At 41.0% G+C, this 21,792-nt stretch overlaps 1 protein-coding gene across 1 annotated transcript; it reads right to left on the bottom strand.

The window, feature by feature from the left end:
- Window positions 1–10,414: 10,414 nt before the first annotated feature.
- On the bottom strand, window positions 10,415–20,237 carry LOC125543809 (pectin acetylesterase 5-like). The gene is made up of 13 exons (XM_048707285.1): window positions 20,134–20,237; window positions 14,849–15,082; window positions 14,576–14,658; window positions 13,975–14,104; window positions 13,318–13,397; window positions 13,152–13,241; window positions 12,477–12,601; window positions 11,843–11,903; window positions 11,678–11,728; window positions 11,476–11,553; window positions 11,291–11,396; window positions 11,050–11,195; window positions 10,415–10,682 (listed from the first exon to the last, which is right to left on the bottom strand). Exons 2-13 carry the CDS (start codon window positions 15,072–15,074, stop codon window positions 10,560–10,562), a joined length of 1,299 nt encoding a protein of 432 aa, XP_048563242.1. The 5' UTR covers window positions 15,075–15,082; window positions 20,134–20,237; the 3' UTR covers window positions 10,415–10,559.
- Window positions 20,238–21,792: the final 1,555 nt, after the last annotated feature.

Here is a 21,792-nt window from a genome sequence, read left to right as displayed (position 1 = left end):
TAGAGGCCGGTTGATAGATTATCTAAGATCGTTGAAGTCCAATCTTGGTGAGGACACAGGTCACCTTTCATGGTCGGTTGTCTTCCTTTCCTTTTATGGTCGGTTGTCTTCCTTTCCTTTTATGGTCATGTTGTTATTTTTCCTGCCCCTCCTTGCTCTTCCTTGGTTGGTCTTTAGTGGAATATGATTTGCTCTTATTGCTCTTACTTTTCTGGGGGTGCCCTATTTCTTTCCAGCCTCTTGTATGTATGATTTGCTTGTTTTAACTCATGTTTGGTTATATTATGTTAAGGTTTCCTGGGACTTATTGTGCTGAGGAGGTTGCTGTTCTAGTTTTTAAGTCCCAAGGATCTCAATCAGAAGGCTTGGTCAGCAACAAAACTTCATTTTAAGGTACTTCACATTTCTATAAAACCACTCATGATGTTATTATTGTTAAGCGCTCTGGTTGAAAGGTCTACTTCCTATATTATGGTTAGAAAAACTATATTACGGTAGCTACAGGTGAATTCGGCACAACTGTGCTCAAAATTACCTACACCTGCTTGTATGTTTAAAATACCATGAAAATATATATCTCACCTTCACCTCTCACTAATTTTTCGGGGATTAATCATGCCAATACTGTTCAATTGATTATGTCACAAGCTGTTCGGATATACTAATAATAACCTTTGACTAATTTTGTAGCTATGGGCTACATGGAAGATTACACGGGTGTGTATCTGAAAACTTCATTTGAGGGTGTATTTACTGTGTCAGTTAAGGAGAACAACAACTCAGAGACAGATTTACATCGGGCGGTGTATAAAGTTGGGCCACTTGAAATTGAGTGCATGGTCAAGGAGCACTCGAACTTCATGTCATATTCAGTTCTCAGTAACTTCAGGCATTTGAACATTGTTTCTGTTGAAAATTTCTATTTGGATAAACATGGTAATGGATGCATGGTCCTGTCCTCGGTGGATCAAACTCTAAGAAGCTGGTTGTTGAAAGTGCGACGTGGAGGACGAAAGTTGAAGGCATTTGAGTCAACCTATATGAGTAGCAAGCTTTCGAAGGTCTTTAGAAAAATGGTTATGTAAGTTACGCATTGGTGCATTATTCTGTTCTTTCTCGGGCCTCTATATATGTTCTTCTCACAGCGGCATGTGTGATGTTCTGGAAAGTATGTTTAAAATTGGAATCTACCCTAAATCTATCAGACTGGCCGATATTTACCTTGTTAATCATGCATCCCCAACTGTGAAAATTCTCATCTCTGAAGGTACGTATACTAAACAAAGTCTCTGCAATTTCCTTCTTTTTCCATCTTGACATTGAAGTATAATGTTAGAACTGTTCTCAAATCAAGATCACTCATTGTTTTCTCACACACATGCACACAAGGAATTAGAACGAAACTGTATAGGTTTATATTAGCACAAGCTTAATTCTACAAACAGGGATACATGCGGCCAAACCAACTATGTTACCAATAGCGAAGCTAGGACAGCTCAGTGCAAGTTTATACTGCAGTCTAGGACATACTGTGCCATATGTCTATTACAACAAAGTCAAATTAGACTTTGCTTTTTACTACTGACAGCTATATCATGTATCTGAAGGGTCTAGCTTCTGCTCATTGCTGACATATGCATAGCTGGGTAATTTTGCATGCCATGATACAACTTTCACATAACTGACCATGACAAAGATCAACAATAACATTCTCCCTCTAATCTTGTCATATTAACTCACTTGTACGGATCTTCTTTGCTCTTGCATATCTGGGATGGGCATCTGATACTGCATGATCACATCTGCTGCATATGGCATCCCCTTGACGAATCCACACACATTTTCTAGTGGTCGCATCTAACAAGAACTCTGTTTCTTGTGGACACAACTAACACAAGAAACATGTTGTCATGTAGACGCACCTAATACAAGACTATTATCTCAGTGGACGCAGCTGACACGAGAATTCAACTTCTTGTGGACGTAACTCACAAGATGCATCTTGTGGACACAACTGACACAAGATCTTGATCACACACGCGATTTTTGTGGACACAACTGACACAAGATCTTGATCACACATGTGATTTTGTGGGCACATCTAGCACAAGGACTCACATAACCACACACAGTGTCTCGTGGACGCAACTTACACAAGAACACAGACTTGTCTCGTGGACGCAACTTACACAAGAACACAGACTTGTGCCACCGGTGGCACAACTTACGGGTGCACTACCTCCTCGTTGCCGGCGACACAATATACCGGACAACTCCTTTCTCAATCAGAACAAGGTTGTTTCATCTTCTGCACATGCTTGAGAAAAATACGCCTCTGCATTGCTTTCTTTCCTTGGCTTGCGGCACTCCTTGGAGAAATGCCCGTAGTCAGTGGCGAATCCAGGAAGAGAATAGAGGGTGGGCTCAAAGTTAACGTCATGTAAACTAAACACTGTTAAGCCCAAAAATTTCCAAATTACTAACGGGAACATGTACTGTTTACTGGAATTGTTTGCCATTTTTTTCAAAAATATAAAATTTTGAACAAAAAATTGGTTCTATCTACTAAAATAGCCATTATCTCTCAATCGTGTTGTACAAATAAGCTCACATTTTCCCAGATTACAAATGGGCACATGTAGTATTTATTGAAATTTTTAGGATTGGAAAAAATACCACGTTCATGCATACCAAGAAGAGTTAGTGTTTGTTTTTTTGGCATAAAAAAGATATTATGTGTACTAATAACGTAGTAGCAAGGAATCACATATGGCAGTTTTTCCATTTTGACAAGCATGTGAGTTAAGCGAGTTGGTTATCTGGCTGTTACGTAGCTATATCTATTCGAGTTCGACTCCTCTAGGAAGCACCTTTTTCTATTTTGTATCTGTCCTCCGTGTGTACATGGGCTGTATCTAGAGTAGTAGCAAAAAAAAAAAGTTTTTTTAGGGCAGGCTTCAGCCTGTTAAAGCTACCTACTAGAATCGCCACTGCCCATAGTCATCACAATTGTAGCAGCGAACCTTTGCCTTATCAAACTTGCGGTTTTTCTCGCCAGAGCGTTGCTGCCTCCATTCCTCTTGAACTTGGAATCCCACTCAGCGCAGCAAGTGCTCCTGGCCAGCATCACCCATTCCTCCTAGAGGCTCATGTGCCTTCAATCGTCGAATAATCTCTTCCACCGTCATGGTTTTGACTTTTGAGGTCACTAAATTGTTCAATAGTGGAAGCAATTTGGAGAAACTTGCTGGGGACGGCTCGCAGGAACTTCTTGACAGCGCAAGTCTCCTCAAACTTCTCACCGAGTGCCCTGATCTTATTGACGATGGTCGTCAACCGGGCAGCAAAATCGTCAACCGATTCCTGCGAGCCGTCCCCAGCATGGACACCTTCGTTTTGATGGACCATGCTAGGTAGTTGCTCTTTGTGAGCATAGGATATCTAAGGGAAGCAATCTCTTCTTTTTCCATATCTCACTCAAGCTAATACACAGGGCGCTGATGCCAATTGTTAGAACTGCAGGTTCTCAAACCAGGATTCACTCACTGTTTTCTCACACACACATGCACACAAGGAATTACTATGTAGCTCTGTAGGTTTATATCAGTAGCACAAGCTTACTTCTACAAACAGGGGTACATGTCCTTTTATAGGACTAGCCAAACCGACTATGCTACCAATACTTAATACTCCCTCGGTCCCAAAATTCTTGTCTTAGATTTGTCTAGATACGGACGTATCTAATACTAAAATGTGACTTGATACATCCGTATTTAGACAAATCTAAGACAAGAATTTTGGGACGGAGGGAGTAAATAAACTAGGACAACTCAGTGCAATCTTTTGCCACAGTCTAGGACATACTGCTATCTGTCTACAGCTCAAAGTTAATTTTTTTTTAATTTGTCACTGAAAAGTTGTCTTTTCAATGTAGTGGTGGAATTTTGGAATGAATCTGATAGATTGTCTCATGAGGATTTAATTTGGGAGCAGTTGAGAGGTGTCGTGCAAGACTGTGTTCAAATTGGTGCTACAAGTGTTATTCATCCTGATACTTCAAGATTTTTCCAGTGCATAGGATTTGCTAGTTCTAAAAAGCTTCAGTCTTATCCTGATACTTGGACTGATGAAGATAAAGTCGGATATCTTCTACACGTTATGTCTGGTAGAAAGGCATATGTGGGCCCAAAAGTTCGTTCCATTAAGGATTTTCACTGGCCAATGAACAGTTCAGGGAAATTGCCTTGGTTATTCTATATGCTAAGAAACTATCAGGAAAGGAAGACTAAATCAAAATACAAAATCAATGACCCCTACGATTATCTGCGACTGTGTCGTAATGTCATCAAACATTGGGACTCTCTACCAAAATATCTGAAGGTATGCGTAAATACAAATTATGTAATTGGTAATTACTTCCTCCGTCTGGAATTACTTGTTGCTGAAATCGATGTATCTAGCACTAGTATAAGATTATCATTATCTCATATGTTGTTTATACACAGGTAGATTGTTCTGATGTTCCATCTTTCCTCCGGTATATGGAGCAATGGAGTCCTGGCATCTGGTGTAATTTGTACGAGGCATTAGAAGCTTAAGTTAAGTCATCAATGTAAGTACTATTCCTCCACCGGATGGTTCAGATGCAGTCCGGAGACGTGGGGCATGGAGTTGGGGTATGATGAGTCTAAGAGTACCGAACAAAGGAGAGGATTCAGGAGGGAACCGCGCGTGGTGACAGAGAGGGAAGAAGGGGCCCGCGGGAATGGATGGTGGTGGCGGGGAGTAAGGAGATAGCTCATAAGGGGCGGCGACGATGGGTGGAAGAGGGTGGCGGCGTACGGCGTGGGTGCGAGGAGAGGGCGTGGGGATGTGCGGGGCTGCGGGGATTTTCCTTTCCAGGCCGTTTTTTTGTTCGTTGTTCTTTTTCTGTTTTTTCGCGTACGTTAGACGGAGTGGAGGATGAAACCTCGGCAGAACGTGGTCAGATGGCAGGAAAGGGAACCTTATGTATTTTCTTAATAGAGATAGAGATTCATAGACAGCAGAGCAAACAGAGAAACAACTATTCTTCTCATGAGACCAATCCCAGTAATCTTCAAAGCATTTACCCAGGGGGATACAACCAATAGCATTCACGTCTGACTCACCGAAGTTAGCTACAATTTTTCGGCATATCCCACTCAGTCATGCCCTCTTTTATCAGTTCCTCAGCCTTCACCACATTAGCTCCAGAAGATAGGCCCTTCATGAGGCCTTCCCTGCCAAAGAGAATAGCCCGCCAAACATGGGAGGAGTTCCTCTTTTTGCCAGCCTCCAGGAACCCTTTATTGTGGTAGTACTTGCCACGGATTACCTTGTCGTAGAGAGACCCAGGATGGGTCAAAAGCCTCCATCCTTGTTTAGCCAACATAGTCTGGTTAAATTTCTGTGTTTCCCTAAATCCCATGCCTCCAGCCCCTTTCTGAATAGCAGTCTTAGGCCAGCAAACACAACACATTTTTAGAAAGTTCTTGAACACCTATGTACAAAAGTAGGTGTTCATTGCAAACAGGTATTTATCAATATATGTTTGCAATGAAAGTTGCAATGAACACCTATTTTTGTACTACAGAAATTCTAAAAGTTGCAGTGCCAAGCTTCTGACGTTTTAGCAGTAGTAGTTCTTTTTTTCATATATTGAAAAGACTTTGACTTTGCAATGAACACCTATTTTTGTAAAATTAATATTCTATATTTCATCCATGCAGTACTCATTAGTCATTAGTCATTACCACTTACACAAGTAGTATATTTAATTCCTACCATGCTGTCAAATTCAATTAACTATACATTTAAATCTGTTGTTAATATAGTACTCCCTCCTATCCATAATAAGTGTCTCAGTTTTGAACTAACCTTAGTTAAAAACTACGACACCAACCTTAGGAGTGAAGCCAAACAAGTAACTGGTTCTATCTGTTATTGTGTGTGCTTCAATTGCTAGACATTATCAATTATCGATGGTACAAAATCTTGTATCTGGCAATCTCTAGACATGCTGAAGAATTCAGATGTATACTATATGTGAATCACAAGCTAAGTCAAGAGCAGAATGCATCCCTATTCACTGCAAACTTCATTTCAAGAGCTTACATATATGTGTTGTTGTTTCAGTTCTAGGTACCTCATATTGTCTGCTGCATTTGATGCTCAAGTAGATGACACCGGCCAGCTGCAGAGGGTTCGATTTAACATACTGACTTTGCAGGTCTTGATGATCTGCCGACATATGCAACAGAATTTGGTAGTCTGATTACTGATACAGACCGACTAACCTATTTAAGGTGTTAGGTTAACCATTAACACAGCTGCAAGCAGGAACCACCCAGCCACTGTAAGCTAGCGCGCTACCTACCCGTCTCCTGAGAGATGTCATGGTTTAAATGGCATCACACTGTATGGATATACCATATGCTGCTGCGCTCACTCACGATGTTCGGCACAGGCATTTGCTTTTGTTTCAGTCGCGCATGTTGTGGCTCTCCTTATGGTAGCTGATTGTAGGAAGTCTGGTTTGCAAGAAGTTTTGAAAGCCATCACTGTGTAGCTGATTGTAGATGTCATGGGTTCAAATGGCATCACACTGATGGATATACTATATGCTGCTGCGCTCACCCACACGAGATGTTGGACACAAGCGTTTGCTTTTGTTTCCAGTCACGGATATTGGCTCTCCTTATGGTAGCTATTGTAGGAGGGCTGGTTTGCAGAGAAGTTTTGAAAGCCATCACTAACTAGTTCTCCTTGAGAAGTTCATTGCCTATGGTGAACATGATACGCCGCTCCTTTTAGTCTGCTCACTGCTTACCATGGTGCTTGTTCTGTGTAGCATTGCTTGAGGATGGTTTTGGGTACTCGCCGGTTCAACCTTTGTGCCATTTAGCTTTATTTATTTATGTATATGTACCTCGTAGCTTCCCGTGTGGACAGGTAAGCCCCGGGATTGGGGGGGGGGGGGGGGGGGGGGGGGGGGGGGGGCGTATTCTGGGGGCGGATATCAGGTGATACCATGATACCACATTTCAAAATTCAAACCTGCAACTTTCTAAAAAAATGAGTTTTTTTGTGTGAATGTTCCTAGGATAAATGTTTGCAACCCCTTGAATTTTCAAAACCAAATTCGAAATACACATAGAGAAGCAGAAAGGAAAATCCATATGTGAATAGTGAACATTGTGCTTTTATCCTTTTGTGGCACTATTCATGCTGGATTTTTCTTTTTTGTTTTTCCCGTGTCTATTTCTGATCTGGTTCTGGAAATTCAGGGGGTCGTAAGCATGCATCTTGTGAACACTCACAACATTTGTTCAAAAAATTTAGACACTTATTAAATTTGAATTTTGAGGAGTGGTGTCATGGTACCATGTGATGTTTTCCCCGGTGTGGTATTCTGGCTGGTTGTCGTTGGCTTTGTGTGCAGGTGTTCCAAGGCAACAAGCTGGTTTCGCGCCTCCCCCGCAAGTGCCAGCTGGAGTCGCTGTATGCACAATATATTTTTGTAGATTGGTCGAACTTTTTTGTTTTTTCTGCGAGGATATGTTGCATGTAACAAGGGAGGCGCGGTGTCATGCCAGTGGAAATTGTTAGGGTTAATTAACACATGTTAATTAACCTTAATCCATGCTTCAGGAGACGCTCCTGAGGCACCCCTTCACTGTGTGTGTGTGTGTGTGGTGTGTGTGTGGGGTGTGTGTGTGTGTGTGTGTTTGAGCTGTTGACGTTGATCATGAATAAAGAACACTGTTTTTTCACCTGTCATCAGTCTCTCTTAATTACGCTGAGTTACAACACGTTACCGTCCTTGTAGAGGAAAAGTAAGTTGGCAACGGGGAGAAATCGCCACCGTGTAGTAGTAAGGTAAAATGAGAAAAGTTCCATGTTTTTTTCTTTCTTTCTCATCGTTTCCATCATTATTCAGAGGCTCAGAGGACAGCTTGCTAAATAAAGCTGTTCTCAGATGATCGAATCAGTCCCCAACATGGAGCTTTTCTCATGTCAATTGTGTGCTAAATGGCCGTTTATCAGCAAATTTCTACAACTTGATTCCTAAAATAAAACGGAAGCAGAAGTTGAGATTCACAGTACCATACATGAGGAGACTACATCAGCATTCGCAAAGGATGATTTACGACAAGGTGGATTCTTGGTGGGATGGGGTCCTCACCAACAATGCCTTGTCGACAAAAGTCCTCGCCTCCCTTCTTCATCTTGTAAGCTGGGTGGTTTGGAATGAGCGAAATGCACGCGTGTTCAGGAATAAGGCAGCGCCGGGTGATGGTGATCGTGCGAGCTATTAAAGAGGAGGCTTTTCTATGGGCTCTGGCGGGCGCTAAACATTTGTGTAATTTCATGCCACGAGAGTAGATCTTTGTAATTTTCCCGTTTTCACGGGGCGGGATGTCATTAAAACTCTCTCTTCTTCTTATTCAATAAAAATGGCAAATCTTTTGCCTCGTTTTAAAAAAAAAAAGAAGCTGGGTGTCTCATCGCCTGCGATTCCTGCTGCTGCTGCTGCTGCTCACGCCATCCACCAGACATGGCACGCTGGGTGTCTGATCCCCTGCGCCAACTTGCTGCTGATGGCGCCCCGCCTAGCTGGGCCGTCTCATCACCTGCGATTCATGCTGCTGCTCCTTTTCATCTACTCCCTCTGAAAAAAAATATAAAAGCGTTTTTTTACACTAGTGTAGTGTCAGAAATGCTCTTATATTATGCCAAAGTAGTGATCTAAACGCTTTTATATTTCTTTACGGATTGAGTATAATCATTTTTAGAGACTCAAATATGAATTACATACGGAGCAAAATGAGTGAACCTAAATTCTAGAATATGTTGATATACATCCATATATAGTTCATATTGAAATCTCTAAAAGGGCTTGTATTTAGAAAAAGGAGGAAGTACAACACAGCGGCTGTGACCCCTTGCTACTGCCCTTCTTCATCTTCTGACACCACTTGCTGTTTCTTCATCTGCTTCGACAGCGAACTCTAGGAAGGATCCAATTGCATTCTCTTCTTTACCTGATGGCGAAGAAAGTTTCAAATCTCTTGTGTTAGGTTTAGTTTCAAATTTACATTCCCTGCTTTGTTTCAAATTCAGTTTCGTCAGAAAGTTTTGCGAGTTTTCTTCTTCTTCTTCTTCTTCTTTTTGATAAATAGTACAAATTATATCCAGTCATCCAAAGCTTTACTGATACGAAACCTATTCTTTTTTATAAAAAAGTTGAGAGCATTTGCGTTCATCAGCATGATTAACGTTTCAGTGATTTTTCTAATTCACAAACAGTTTCTGAATTCATGAATCTTTTCGCAAAGGCGAACATTTTCTGAAGTCATGAATGTTTTTAAATTTGCAAACATTCTTTTAGTGTTCGCAAATATTTTTCAAATTACCCAAAAAATTCGAATTCGAAACTTTTTCAAATTCTTTTGTTTGTGACTTCACGAACATATTTAATAAAAATAACTGGTTGAAATGAAAGAAATGTCCGATTGGAGAACTAACTGGAAAGAAAAGTCGTCAGCACCTAGCAGCACTACATGGGCCGCGACTGAATGAAGCCCACGACCCAAGTGAGGGTGCGCGTTTGATCACAAGGACGCGCGCGGATGCTGTATCTTGGGAGCAACTACAACCTCACAGGCACCTTCGGTGCTTATAAATCCCAATGCTTCCAAATCCTAGGATGTTTGTGGGTTCAAAACTAGCATCGAAAAAGTAATCTTGTCAGAGTCCAATACTTGCATATGCTATGTGTTCTTATTTGAATCTACCAACTATTAAAGCTCTACCCCTTTGTTGGGTTGGCCCTAGGTACGAAGGTTGGCCTCTGAAATTTATATCCCATTTCATCTCTCTTCTCATGCTTAAATTAATAGGGCACCATTATGCTGACACCTTAACACCATGTGACGCCACAACCATGAGATGGATGCTTTCATGTAGTTCGATACTGCCATAAGAAGCACATGGGCATTCATGTATGGTCGTGAGCATCCCGCCACCTCTCTCAATGAAGGGGAAAGACTGAAAGGGAGAAGGGGGAGGAGAAGAAGAAAAAAGGTATCCCACTGACAAGTGGGGCCCACAAGGGAGAAGCAATTTAGAGACTGCAGTTTTAAGGTGTGTACTATATATAGATCATTACACCCCGAAATCTTTTAAAAAGGTTTACAGTACACTATACGGCTCCTCTGGAATGAATTCACCAAAATCAGCTTCTGACTCCTCTCCGTTTGACACTGAAATTGGCTCCTTTCTTTTTTGAGATGATGAAATTGGCTCCTATGACTGCGAATAGTCCACAGGACAGGAGATATAATCCAACTAAAAACTATACAGAAAACAGAAAAAACTAATAGACAACATATGAAGCCATGGTCTCTATATTGTTTTATGAAAAGTCGGTAACATTTACCTGCGGTCCAGATATATTCATATGTATAATTTGCTATTTTTACAACTGCTAGGTGATACATCACCGTGAAAAGATTTAAAAAAAAAGAATCGTAAATTTATCCCTTGAAGGGCTTGGAAAAAACCAAGTTGTGGCACGTTGGGTTGCACGGATATTCGCAATCTAGTTCCTTCACCTCTCTCCTGTCAAAGAACCAGTCTCCAACTGCTTCTGCCATGGTCTGCATATTCACCAGAATGATTAATGTTTCGCTGGTAAATTTTGCATGACTGAAGACTGAGAATATCACTACTGTCATAATCGGTTTGGTAAGCACTCTATGCAGAAAATGTAAGCTAAGTTCAGGCATGCAGTCTACAACATGTGGGCATATCAAGGGCTGGTGTAAAAATGAAGACATTCGCATTTTTTTTCTACACACCGTGAGTCCTCATTAAACCCAGATCAACAATCTCTAAAACACTGCCAGATTATGGTCAACACAATTGTGAAACACAGGATAACATATACTTTGCCAACTTGACATGAATATAATGTTTACTTTTCTTCCGTTCTGTTTTCTAATCTCTAGAGGATAGAAGTGATACCTTGTTGTTGACTCTAGGAGAAGATGGAGAGTGCCAAGTCAAAGAGTTCAACGTCTGACAGTGTATAAAGCAGGAGTCAATGAAAATACCCCAGTCCTTTTTCTGCTTGATTTCTCTCATCGCGTCATGCAGTTCTTCCCTAAAACCTGCGAAGATTTTATTTGACATAGGAAAACATGTAAGAAGACCCTGAAAGATGCAACGTGCATTCTGTCTGTCAAAAGATGCAAGGTGAATCAACCTTGGAGTATTTCAAGTTGGTCAGGACTGCACTTGCTAATATCCAATCTACAGTCTTGCCATGAATGTTGGGGATCTGATGCTTCTGGTGCCAACACATGTTGTACCTGAAACAAAACTTACTATGTTGAATAATGACAATGCAACACAATAATAGAATGTTTCTCATGGAACAGATGACCATACCTGCCAGGCATCATATGCTGGATTAAGAATAAATACTGGTGTTCTGATGTCTTTAACAACCTCACGAGGAAAGAAGCACTGGCAAACAGTATAAAGGCAGTGTTTAGCATAACATAACTTCCATGGTAGCAGGGCTGCAACACTAATGATAGAAATGTCACGGATGGTTGCAGTGTCATTTGCCAGGAATGCAGAGACTAACCTGGCCTGGATCCATGCTTGAACTGCAGTGCAAAAACTTCCTCTTAAGATCCTGAACAAAGCATTTCGAAAAGAAATGTTTACTTCCTTCTCAGATACGGAAACAAAGCATTCAGAGAAGAAATTTTGGATGTCGAAACTGAAGATTCTTCGAGGAGAAAAGGACCTGAAGGCGGACAACGTCACTGTAGAAAGCCCGCAAGGTCCTTTGCTTGGAAATGTCTTCTCTGTAATGGATGAAACAACATAAACAGGTAGATAGAATATGAGGATAACAGCACAGCAGCACAATATCTGCTCTATACAGTTTTCCTTTACGGCATAAAAGGACTAACACCACAAGGATAATAGGATATAGATGCTTTCTCATTCCTGACCTACAATAAGAGTTAAACTTACGGATACATGCAATGTTTCTGCTTGGTGCTTGCTGATGGGCAATGTCTCAAAATGAACTAGTATATGTGAGAAACACGGCCCATGCGTCACCTCTCTTTCACCCAGGGATGATTCATTTGATGATTTAAGAATTAGATGTACAGAATATCGTCAGTTTTGTTTTTCAAGTACTTTCAAAGTCTTTATGCTCAAACTCTTGATTAACGTTTGGAGTGTGCTAGCTGACATTTGAATGTTAACAGATGCAAGTACTTTTGAGTATTAGAGAGGACATCCATCAATTATTTCATTCATGTATGTGAAAAACTGACATCAAAATAAAGGCTGGGGGTTGCAAATGGTATCAAAAGAAGTCTTTTGAAGAAACATCCAAAGCAGTCGAAGGTGATCTGAAAACATACACATCAAGGAAAAAACCACCATCCGCAAGACACTTAACCCTAGAATCTTTTGGCAGCAGTGCCCGAAAACCATCACAGTGAATGTAAGTGGCTAACCCACCAGCAGAGCATCCTGTTAGAAAAGCCTGAAGGCTGGAAATAGCATATCAGCATCACACCATCACTACAGTACTCAAAATGCTTGTATGGGCAAAAGACAAAATAATGCGAATATCAGATCATATCCAGTCATTATGTAAACATGCAAGTGCATATCATGTAGTAAGAAAAAAGACCGGTCAAAATATTGAAATAATAATATAATAGTTCACTAACAGTCATAAAGACTGAACAGATAATGTCGCTAAACATAAAAATAAAGCAATATTACTGTCACTGACATCTGGTAGATCTATGCTATTTATTTAACAGTGCCACAAATCACTCCTAATTGTAATTCTTGGTAACATTGCCGCATGATTTTCGTACAACAATATCAACTGGTACACAAAATAATAACCAGATAGATCCAACCTTCCATACTTCTATCCAGTTAACCCAAAGGTGCTAAAGTCAAACGCATATCCATGAAGAGCAAGAAACAGATTTACATCTTTAAGATGTCTGTTGATTCATACATTTGAATCATGCATCCACAAGAAAATCGAAAGGAATGGTTGTGCTTGCAAGAATGACCTGTTTAGCATGTCTGAGCCCCTTCATTAGAAGTTCGTCCATAACTGCTTCCCAGATACGCTGGCCTCTGAAAAAGAATTTTGTGCCGTTCTGCAAAGAATAACAAAATTCTCAGAATACCTGTTGAGTGATTAATCAGCATATGTTGGAAATAGGCAAAGAAGACCTGCAACTCGTCTTTAACGTCCCCAGAAAATGATGCCCCATCACAATACCTTATCTTCACTTTATTCCAGTTGTGAAAATCTGCACATTGAATCATATGTTAAATGAGAACCTCAGAATTATAGGTAACTGAAAAGAGTGTTGCAATACTTTAAGATGGCGACTTTACTAGTGAAGTATATATGGCATAAGGAGCTTAATATTTTTGTTGAGAAATTCCATAAGGTCCCATCAGCGCAAATGGTCAATGAGAATAATATGGAATGAAACAGAGATCATCAGGTCAAATGTATAACTCGTATACTACTAAAACAGAGCAATTATAACTTAACATTCCAATACAAATGATATAAACAAACACATTGCTAGGTACAAACATGATAGTTAAATATTTTATTTTTCTCAAAAACTGATCAGTGAAATATGATCTGCTGCTGCAAGATAAAAATTCAAGAACTGATGGAAAAAATCAATGAGGACTTGGTGCTGCAAATACTACTTTAAGATTGAGCTAATGGTTGAACTTTTTATTAATTTGGTCATAAAAAATTAGCGGCATTGCACATCAATAAAATGTAACTTTAAAGAGCAAATCTTTAGCTTTAGCTCAAAAATGGGGTTAGGCCTTTGATCTATATATAAGATGAGACGTAGTTACCTGGATTCTGATCTTCATCATCGCTCAACATCCCAGCAAACTCAACCTGACGTTCCATGTAATGGGAAGAACCCAACATCGATTTCTGGCGTGAAGCGCATGATTTCAAATTTCGGCACCAGCCTCCACCCTGACGCTCATACAACATAGAGAATCTAAGAACATGAAAGCATTACCATGGGACAACCAATGGCAACAAACAAACAACCACTAGCACCATAAACTACTGTGGAAACTAGTAACTGACAGTTGAGCGCATCAAATTAGCAAGTGATAGTCCCTCTGGGTACCAGCCATAGCATTATGTTTCACTATATATGAATAACCATGTGGTGTCAATATCCACACGAAAGTGACATCCCTATACACTAATGATGTATGTACCCAACGATATATTTTAAAATATACAAATAGTGCCTATTTGTTTTTCAACACTGTCCTAATCTGAACACTCCTCACTGTTGAGACATGAAACAACTTCTTCAGGGACTACCAATCCAAACAAGTCATTGTCCAAGCTAAGCTGAGCACTGACCAACACCAAGCTTTCAAGAAAACTCATGGTTCTGTATCAAAAATTTGGTAATGATAATCTGCATACCTCCAAGTGGATGAGCCAGCTCTGAGAGCCACTCCCTGACCCTCGCTGCAGATGGTACCCCGGCGCGCTCCCATCCAAGCACACTGCATCATCCAAAGCAGGAAATTTCAGAAATCACACTCAAACCCTGAAAAAAATTCAGTCAAGCACGAGAAGCACCAGCAGACTAAGAGCTGAGTACAGTACTGCTAGCAAGCAGCGTTGCAGTAACCGAAGTGTACTACAGATAATGGAAACGGAAGGGGAGAGAGGAGCTGAGAGGAGGGGACTCACGCGCGCCCTTCTCCTCGGCGCGGCGGAGGAGGGTGAGGCCGACGAGGGCGGAGGAGGAGGCGGGCGCGAGGGGCAGGGAGGCGAAGTAGGAGAGCGAGAGGAGGAGGGCCGCGGCGAGGAGTGCCGCGGCGAAGGTGGCCGCGACGGCGCCGGCCCGGCCGCGGCGGCGCCACCAGAGTCGCAGGTGGCGGCTCGCCGGGGCGGACGCGGCGGGGGACGGCGGCATGGGGCGGCCGGAGGCTGCTGGATCCGATCGCGTGAAGTCGACTTCGAAAAACAGGGTAGTGGTCGATACTGTGGTGGTACCACTACTGAGATTTTGCTAGGAAATCCTGCTAAATGATTTATGCCCATTAATTTCGTGGCAAAAACTAAATGCTTTCCAGAATGGTCGATAATTTAATTTTGGTAACTAGCAATGGGTTCGAAAATGTTTAAAGCGAGTTTTAATAGCGTCGATTTGATTCATGGAAAATGGAAATGAGATGGCCAAGCTTGGCAAATGTTCCCTTTGTTGAGAGAGGTCCGGCTCGGTTTCGGTAAGAAGTCCGAACCAGACGATTCTAAAATTGGAAAGTAAAAGGGTTACGGATTGTCTCGCATGTTACTAAAACTGTCAGCGGTGTTTCACAAGTGAAACAGCGAGAGGGAAGAAGCCTCTACGCAGTTCTTATAGTGCAGGGAGGGCGAAGTACCCGAAGAGATACTTGAACCAAAGAGGGTAAGCGTGCACATTTTGAGACATACTATTTATAGCAACATTTTTCAGAATCAAACTTACAATTTTGATCTATTGGTTTACTATTTATGGGTAAAACTTGTAGATTGACCTAAAGAATCTCAAGATCACGCATTCGATTGTATGAAGCATGATTTTACCAATAACAAAAAAAATCCCTTTTAAGTTCAAAATTTTGTTGTGTACTACCCTTCTCATGGACTAATCCTTGAAAAACGGAATACCACCATGTATGCTATCGCTAGAGTCCATTACAATCTCCAATCAATCATGATTAATTCAGGTTGAAGATACCCATATCTTCCCCTTCAATGAGATGTTGATTCCTCGTGTTCACATGATTTGAGATACATATAGTATTCATAGGATTTGAGATAGATGACATCTCACCTCCTGTAGCTTTTCCTATTCCTATGGCATTCCACTGTGAACCGAAGGAGGCCTTAGTAATAGTATGGTCAGTTATATAGTACGGTACGAACTTGTTGAAGTATTCAGTGGTTATATGTCCCGATGCTTCCAAATCTTAGGATGTTGTGGGTACAAAATAGCATCAGAAAGTAATCTCTATGTGATGTCTGGTAGTTGAGTATGTTATCTATGTGATGTCTTCCGGTTTGGACCTACAAACGATTAAGCTCTACCCCTTGTTGTACCTTAGGTATGAATGATATGCTATTTTGATCCTATTTCATCTCTCTCCCACAGTTAAATAGGGGCACCATTAAATTGACATATCACACCATCATGTGATGCAACAACCATGCAATAGATGCGCCTCAGGTAGTTCCACATACTGCCATAAAAGGCACATTGGCAATTATGTATGGTCGTGAGCATCCCACCACCCCTCAATGTTGTAGATCCATGTAGACATTTGATGATATCAATTCAGATTCAATGTTTAGTCTATTTAGATGACAATATTTTGAGAAATAATTTGATTCACGAGAGGGCAAGCGCCAACATGATGAAACTTCTTGATTCTTTAGCGACATTTTCCAAAATCAAACTTACGATCTTGATCCATCGGTCTTGCATTTATGGGTAAAACTTGTAGATTTACCTGAAGAATCTCACTATCAAATGTTCAATCATGTAAAGCATGATCCAAACAAGAAAAAAAAAATCATCCCCTACAAGTACAAAATTCGATATGCACTACTTTGCTCATGAGCTAATCCTTGAAAATCGTGAAGAAAAACATGTAAGCTATCACTAGAATCCATTATGATCTTGATCAATTTTCAGGCTGAAGATCTCCATATCTTCCCCTCCAATGAGATGATGGAGATGTCATCATGGTATTGTTGCGGATCCCCTTGTTGTACCTTCAAAAACTCATCGAACCCCATTCCTTCGTCATTACAAAAATAAAATTCACATGAATTTTTCCACAAGTATGAAAAAGTTCCTTATCCCCTTGGCGAGGATAAGGAGCTTGCCTCACGGCCCGAAGCAGTGGTGTTGGAGGAATAGTTTGCAAGTAATGTATGGTGAGGCTTCAATGTAGTCCACTAAAAAAATCCTTTGGTTATAGGAACTTATGATTGTCAGGTGGAAGTTCAAACATATCCCGGGATGGAGATACACTTAGGCCTCCTTTGGTTTGCATGAATTTTGTACGAATAATTTTTCTTTTCTGCGAGAAAACTTTGTGCGAATTCTATAGGAAATTATTTTTGTAGAAAATTTTCTTTAGAGCCCTTTGGTTTGCAGGAATATAGTCATATTCCTCTAGTTCATATCCTTTGTATTTCAAAGGAAATAAACATTAATTTGTTGGGGAACGCAGTAATTTCAAAAAAATTCTACGCACACGCAAGATCTATCATGGTGATGCATAACAACGAGAGGGGAAGAGTGTTGTCCACGTACCCTTGTAGACCGTAAGCGAAAGCGTTATGACAACGCGGTTGATGTAGTCGAACTTCTTCACGATCCGACCGATCCTAGCACCGAAGGTACGGCACCTCCGCGATCTGCACACGTTCAGCTCGATGACATCCCGCGAACTCTAGATCCAGCTGAGTGTCGAGGGGAGTTTCGTTAGCACGCCGGTGTGATGACGATGATGATGAAGCTACCAGAACAAGGCTTCGCCTAAGCACTACAACGATATGACCGAAGTGGATTATGGTGGAGGGGGCACCGCACACAGCTAAACAATGTCAACTTGTGTGTTCTAGGGGGCCCTCGGCCCTCGTATATAAAGGAGCAAGGGGGGAGGCCGGCTGGCCCTAGGGCATGCCAAGGAGGGGAGGAATCCTCCTCCTAGTAGGAGTAGGATTCCTCCTTTCCTAGTCCTACTAGGAAGGGGAAGGAAAGAGTGGGAGAGAGGAAGGAAAGGGGGGGCGCCACCCCCTCCTAGTCCAATTTGGACCAAAGGGGGAGGGGGCGCGCGGCCTGCCCTGGCAGCCCCCTCTCTCTCTCTCTCTCTCTCCACTAAGGCCCATCTAGGCCCACTAGTTCCCGGGGGGTTCCGGTAACCCTCCGGCACTTCGTTTTTTTCCGAAATCACTCGAAACACTTCCAGTGTCCGAATATAGCCGTTCAATATATCAATCTTTATGTCTCGACCATTTCGAGACTCCTCGTCATGTCTGTGATCATATCCAGGACTCCGAACTACCTTCGGTACATCAAAACACATAAACTCGTAATATCGGCCGTCACCGAACGTTAAGCATGCAGACCCTACGGGTTTGAGAACTATGTAGACATGACCGAGACTCATCTTCAGTCAATAACCAATAGCGGAACCTGGATTCTCATATTGGTTCCTACATATTCTATGAAGATCTTTTATCGGTCAAAGCGCATAACAACATATGTTGTTCCCTTTGTCATCGATATGTTACTTGCCCGAGATTCGATCGTCGGTATCTCAATACCTAGTTCAATCTCGTTAGCGGAAAGTCTCTTTACTCGTTCCGTAATTTAACATCCCGCAACTAACTCATTAGTCACATTGCTTGCAAGGCTTATAGTGATGTGCATTACTGAGAGGGCCCAGAGATACCTCTCCGATACACGGAGTGACAAATCCTAATCTCGATCTATGCCAACTCAACAAACACCATTGGAGACACATGTAGAGCATCTTCATAGTCACCCAGTTACGTTGTGACGTTTGATAGCTGATATGCCTCCAACGTATCTTCTTGGATGAATGTTATTTGATCTTGCTGAAAAAAACAGAAAGTATGCGCTCACGCGAATAATTTTTTCATTTTTAACCAGAGAGCGATAAAATACTGATTCCAACTCCAGTAGACCACTATACAAATTATTTAGGTCGTCCTAATTTGGTAGAATTTTTGGAGTTACAGAAGTATTCGAAACCTACAGATTACTACAGAATGTTCTGTTTTTGATAGATTCTGTTTTTCGTGTGTTGTTTGCTTATTTTTGATGAATCTATGCCTAGTATCGGGGGTATGAACCATAGAGAAGTTGGAATACAGTAGGTTTAGCACCAATATAAATAAAGAATGAGTTCACTACAGTACCTTAAGTGGTGATTTGTTTTCTCATACTAACGGAGCTCATGAGATTTTCTGTTGAGTTTTGTATTGTGAAGTTTTCATGTTTTTGGAAAAAGATTTGATGGATTTTGGAACAAGGAGTGGAAAGAGCCTAAGCTTGGGGATGCCCAAGGTAAAATCCAAGGACAACCAAAATCCTAAGCTTGGGGATGCCCTGGAAGGCATCCTCTCTTTCGTCTTCGTCTATCGGTAACTTTACTTGAGGCTATATTTTTATTCACCACATGATATGTGTTTTGCTTGGAGCGTCTTGTATGATTTGAGTCTTTGCTTTTTAGTTTACCATAATCATCCTTGTTGTACACACCTTTTGGGAGAGACACACATGAATCGGAATTTATTAGAATACTCTATGTGCTTCACTTATATCTTTTGGGCTAGATAATTTTGCTCTAGTGCTTCACTTATATTTTTAGAGCACGGTGGTGGTTTTATTTTGTAGAAATTATTGATTTCTCATGCTTCACTTATATCATTTTGAGAGTCTTTTAGAACAGCATGGTAATTTTCTTTGGCTATAAAATTAGTCCTAATATGATAGGCATTCAAGATGGGTATGATAAAAACTATCATATAGAGAGCATTGAATACTATGTTTCTTGATAGATATTTTGGGATATAAAGGTGGTAATGTTAGAGTCGTGCTAGTTGGGCAATTTTGAAATTGAGAAATACTTGTGTTAAAGTTGTCAAGTCCCGTAGCATGCACGTATGGTAAACATTGTGTGACAAATTTGAAGCATGGGGTGTTCTTTGAGTGCTTTCCTTATGAGTGGCGGTCGGAGACGAGCGATGGTCTTTTCCTACCAATCTATCCCTCTAGGGACATGCGTAGTAGTACTTTGTTTCGAGGGATAATAGACTTTTGCAATAAGTATATGAGTTCTTTATGACTAATGTGAGTCCATGGATCATACGCACTCTCACCTTTCCGTAATTTGCTAGCCTCTATGGTACCGTGCATTGCCCTTTCTCGGGGGACGGCAGCATGGGGCGGCTGGATCCGATCGCGTGAAATCGACTGCGAAAAACAGGGGAGTGGTCGATACTGTGGTGGTACCACTACTGAGATTTTGCTAGGAAATCCTGCTAAATGATTTATGCCCATTAATTTCATGGCAAAAACTAAACGCCTTCCAAAATGGTCGATGATTTAATTTTGGTAACTAGCAATGGGTTCGAAAATGTTTAAAGCGAGTTTTAATGGCGTCCATTCGATTCATGAAAAATGAAATTAAGATAGTCAAGCTTGGCAAATGTTTTGTTCAAAGAGGTTCGGTTCGGTTTTGGTCAGGAATTGGAACCGGACCATTCTAGAACCGAAAGCAAAAGGGCTCCAAGATCCGATCTAACGCTTTAAAGTAAACTATCAGATTTTTAACCCATGTCGTGTCGCGTATAGCCGTGAGCAGGCCTTTCAGGTCCATGATTGTGTCCCGCAAAGTTCCCATCTGCAGACGAGTAAGAACCACAAAACAGACATCCCCTAGACTCTCTCGAGAGGATAGCGTCCTTCTCCCAAATGAGGGATATAACACATCTTAACCAAAGTTCAACTAGAGTCTTCGGTGGTTATAATTCATGATGCTTCCAAATCCTAGGATGTTTTTAGGTCCAAAATAGCATCAAAAGGTAATCTCATCCGAGTCTAATAGCTGAGTATGTTATGTGTTTGATGTATTCCGATTTAGATCTACAAACAATTGGGCTCTACCCCTTGCTTGGCCTTAGGTACAAAGGATGGGTCATTTTGTAAATTAAAAAAAGTCCTATTACATCTCTCTTCTAACGCTTAAATAGGGGCACCATTATATTAATATCTCACACCACCATGTGATGCAACAACCATATGATGCATGCCCTTATGTAGTTCGATATTGCCATAAGAAGCACATGTGCATTCATGTATGGCCGTGAGCATCTCACCCCCCCTCAATGAAGTAGATACATTGCAAAAAAATATTATATCAATTCAGGTCCAATGTCTAGTTTATTTAGGTGATCATATTTTTGAGAAAGCATTTGCATCTGTCATGTTAAATTTAAACAATTCCAATATGAAACTCCATGTCACCCACATGAGATAAACAGTCTCTAAGATACTAAGACATGTTTTTAGGTTCTTGCTCTACTTTGGAGGTCTTAGCTAGTTTGTTGTTATTCTCATGCACCATGTGCGGAATCATCTTATTGTGGCTTCATGGGAGTATATTAAATTATGCAAGTTTTGGAGGAACATCTTGCAAGTGGTGTTGGAGGAATGGCTTCCAAGTAATGTATGGCGAGCCTTCGACAGAGTCCACTCAGAAAACTTCCTTTGGTTATAGGAACTTATGATTGCCAGGCACAAGTTTAAACATATCCCGGGATGGAGATACACTTAGGCCTCCTTAGGTTTACATAAATTTTGTATGAATTCCTTTTGTTTTTGCAAGAAAACTTTGTATGAATTCAATAGGAAATGTTTTGTAGATTTTTTTCTTTGGAGCCCTTTGGTTTGCAAGAATAGAATCTTATTCCTTTAATCCATATCCCTTGTATTTCAAAGGAAAAAACATTAACTCGGACTCAATGAAAACGTTCTATCATGTGACCCCAAATGACATTGTTTTTTCTATTCATCTGTTACTAGTGTTCATGTGATTTGAGATACATGT

The sequence above is a fragment of the Triticum urartu genome, chromosome 1 (genome assembly GCF_003073215.2).
Source record: "Triticum urartu cultivar G1812 chromosome 1, Tu2.1, whole genome shotgun sequence".
Taxonomy (NCBI): domain Eukaryota; kingdom Viridiplantae; phylum Streptophyta; class Magnoliopsida; order Poales; family Poaceae; genus Triticum; species Triticum urartu.
This window is presented reverse-complemented; position numbering and strand designations above follow the sequence as displayed.